At 37.7% G+C, this 3,986-nt stretch overlaps 1 protein-coding gene across 1 annotated transcript; it reads right to left on the bottom strand.

The window, feature by feature from the left end:
- Positions 1-1,207: 1,207 nt before the first annotated feature.
- On the bottom strand, positions 1,208-3,936 carry LOC134654166 (protein MCM10 homolog). Its single transcript, XM_063509613.1, has one exon. It carries the CDS (start codon positions 3,786-3,788, stop codon positions 1,695-1,697), a length of 2,094 nt encoding a protein of 697 aa, XP_063365683.1. The 5' UTR covers positions 3,789-3,936; the 3' UTR covers positions 1,208-1,694.
- Positions 3,937-3,986: the final 50 nt, after the last annotated feature.

Raw genomic sequence — 3,986 nt, 5'->3', positions numbered from 1 at the left:
TTAACTCTGACCGCCAAAGACGTCAAATGACGCGCGCGGCTACCACAATATCAACCTTCGTGCATTCTGACAAAGTTCACGATGACGCGCCGCGCACGATAGGCGTGGCGTTCAAAGAGTTAATGTTTCAGAAATTACGCAAACCTGAACCCTATTTTCAAAGTTCAAAATCAATGTGGGTTCCCTCTGTCTTAAAAGCGTTATGCGACAAGTCAAACGCGTCAGTGATACCAGTTTAGACTTTTAAAATTGTATCTTGTAAGAGTTTAAAATCCCATATTCAAATGTTGCTAGTAAAATTGAAGTTGTAGGATTGGTTTGGACCTCAAATTTTAATTCCTCAAAAGGAATAGTTGTGTGCGTCTAAATATTCTGATGAAGCTCAGTTATAGTCTGAATGGCGGCGTAAAGGTACAAATATGAAATAGTCATGATTTTTAAGTCATTGCACTTACAAGTTAGCCGCATATATTGCAATTATTTCACTTATGCATTACAGTACTTATACGGTCGTTCGTAATATAAAATACGTAAAGTTATATATATTATTGTCCTTATACCGCCATACGACTATACAATTTACATACCAGTTCCATTTTGGATCTCAATGCGCGATTCGTCTGTAGTATCTATACTTTACAATTATACTATGTATGTATATATTTATAACTTAATCACAGTCAATTGTGTTCATGTTATAAAGAGTAAGTTACGCTCGATGTGCGGGATTGAATTATTTTTATAATAATGCAAATAAGTGCCTAATTCGAATAGGAGCATCTGTTTTCGAGACAGCAGCTTTCCAAGTGCAATTTTTCCTTGCGATCATGTAATAATTTATTTATGTATAACTTTATTCACAATATACCCTGTTATCCTGTCTCACTTGTTAAATATTGTTCGCTATTCTCTGTTTCATATTTAATTCAGACTATTCAATCGTCTTAGTTTCTAGTGCCAGATAGAATGTCTTTAATGAGACTTGACTATTTTAAGTATGCAGTTACGCGGTTATCACACGGATGCGGGGGAGGATTTGTACGCATATAGCAATGTCCCGCTCGCACCGAAAAGGCGTGCAGGCCAGCTATCGTGGTCGCATTTTTATCACCTGTCATGCCCATGCGTCAATTTCGCACTTACATATTTGTTAGAATGTGACAGCCATGGTGTTAAATGATAAAGAATCGGCCATCTTAGCCCGCATCCAATGTGAGGACTGGTTTATACAATGTGTGATTGTAGTTATTTATTTTGGCGGCTGATGAACTTTTGTTTTATTTCTTAGATATTGGTGTCTGTTGGTTTTGTTTCACTTTTGTGTATATTATAATATAGTATGTATATCTGTTCTGGACCACTGCCCGTTATTAAAGAGTTGTAAATACATTGGTGTAAGAAACAATGTCGAGATTCTTGTTAGCTCCACTGATCAGTTTTGTAACTTGTAGTAATTTATTGTAAAGGCTGTGTAAAAATTATTAAAAAAGCCCTTGATGTTCCGCTCGACAAGATTATAACTGGGACGTGTATGAAATCGAAAACAAATTGTTTTATGGAATGGTTCAGTGTTATTGACTGGAGGTTTCATAATAAAATTATATTATGCTTTATTTTCACAATGAGTTTTATTCTAAAATACAATAAATACAGCACTAAAATGTCAATGCAATAAAATGTAAAAATCTAAAATGTCAGTTATCAGGGACTAATAAATTAATGTTCTTCCCTCCATTAATCTGTCCCCCTATATAGCCCTCTTCCTCACCCCTAATAGACAACCCTTCCGACAGGGAAGTTACCTTTTTCTCTCTCAACATTGGTGCCTTTTCCCACCGAGAGCTGTTACAATTAGAACAAGATTTCATTGGGATTAATTCAAGAGATACTGTCCTATTATTACAGTCAAGACATTTGAAGAATCTCTTGAAAGTGTCCAGGACTTTAAGGGGATGCCTCTCATCTTTACATAGTTGCGCAGCTGAAAACGCAGTGTACTTGCATTTGATGCACCTGACAGCCTTGCAAGCCAACTTGAATGTGTTCAACATCTTTTCTTCCATTGCTTCCTTTTTCTCAAGCTTATTAAAGTATTTGTCCTGTTCATTATCATCATGTTCCTGAATCAGATTTTGATGTGCCGATGTAGCTTCTAGTATTTTCTTAAATCTCTCAGACTTTATACCATTTGTCTTAGTTTCCTCATTAGGTTTGGATTTTTTGCTGTCATTCTCATTATCACCATTTAGTTTTTCAAAAGCCCTTTTCTTGCCAGTTTCAGTGCCTCTTATGTTATTTGGGTCTAGTTTCTCAATCCCTCCATTCTGTTGTATAAGTCGCAATGCATTTGCTTTTGCTCTTTCAGCTGCTTTTTGGCCATAAGACATGTTAAGATCTACCATCCCACTTCCTTTTAGTCCAAATCCTTTGCCCAATTTTGGTGAACTGGCCACTCTTTCTGCTAAACTTGAAGATATGTTGCTGGGAGATGCAGTCAATTTATTAAGTCTCTCTGAATCACTTTTTCTTTGAGTTGATGGACTGTGTAATGGTGTGGTGTTATTTTTCATGGGACCCGCCCCATATGGTGCTTTGTTCATCATAAGTTTGTCTCCCTCTGACTTGTAATAGTCACTTAATGACATCAGTCTGTTTTGATCTCTATCTTTAACCACCTTGTGGTTACCAGAAGTTGGGGCAGTGTATGCCCTCCCTCCGTATATCACAGTGTCTTTACCTAAAACCTTTTTCTGCAAATTAACAAGCCCTTTACCCATGGTTGAGGACTGCAGCTCTGACCTTTTTGAATACTTCTGATACTCCTGTTTGACATGATAAATGCAGTGTTCACATTGTGATAAATTAACAAATGCTGTACACGGTTCCCCATTTTTCTTCCTACTCTTACAAGTGCCTAGATCTTTAGACTGACCAAGTATCATGACTCGGTCAGAGGTTTCAACACTGAGGCATGCCTGGTCAGCACTGTTTTGTGACCGATCAAGTACATTAGGATTCAGCACTGCAACTACCGTGCCCTCAGTTGTTTTCCAGAGATCATTATAAGCTTTCCGAAATAGAAACATTGAAACTGTCTTCAAGTCATCCTTAAGGTCACTGAGAGTCCAAATTAGAAATTGATTGCCTTTCTGGGACTTTTTCACAGCACTTTTCCTAACTATAACACCAGCTGTTACCCAATCTTTTGATAAGTCTTCGTTCTCCACATGTCTTTTCACTCTTAACATATTGACAGCTTCTCTCCCTTGCATGCGATCTAAGAGAGCTGCACTGGATATAAGCGGTTTTGTAATTCTAATTCCAAATACTGGATCGGTGTAAATATCCGAAACTGCTTTTGTTTTGGTTTCTGGGGCACAGAACACATGCCTAATGTCTTGCTGTACTTCTTTGGGTTTACTTTTGTTTTTATTAAATTTAACGTCATTATTAACTTGTCGCAACCTTGTTACAAAGTCTAGCTGTTTCTCTACGTGTTCTTGTTGTTTATCGTCTAGTATTTTTTTCACTTGTGAGCCGTAATCGTCGTACTTGCGTTCGGTGTAGTTTCGTTTCTCCTCGTCGTCCGACGAGTCCGTGTCTCTGTTATGCACCTCCGATGACTTCCCGGCTTTACTCACTGGTACTTCAGGTTCAGATTGTGTGCTGGAGCTTGGTTGGAAGATATCCACTTCCCGCAATGTTTCCTTTTGGACAGATTCAGCCTCGTCAGCTAAATCGGCACGTAGCAACTCGTCCAACTCAGCCAATTCATCGATGTCAGACATTTTAATACAGTTTTTGAACTACTTATTAATTTAATTGATATTCAATTTGATACAACGCATGCAACAAGTTTAGAACTACTAGAAAAACATCAAATTTTTCAGAAAAGTAGATATCACATAGTTTTCGCGGTAAAATGGCAAACGTCAAAGTGACGTATCATTGCTGTGGGTTTGTTCCGCATCCTTAAAAAACTACTC

The sequence above is a fragment of the Cydia amplana genome, chromosome 14 (assembly GCF_948474715.1).
Source record: "Cydia amplana chromosome 14, ilCydAmpl1.1, whole genome shotgun sequence".
Lineage (NCBI taxonomy): Eukaryota > Metazoa > Arthropoda > Insecta > Lepidoptera > Tortricidae > Cydia > Cydia amplana.
This window is presented reverse-complemented; position numbering and strand designations above follow the sequence as displayed.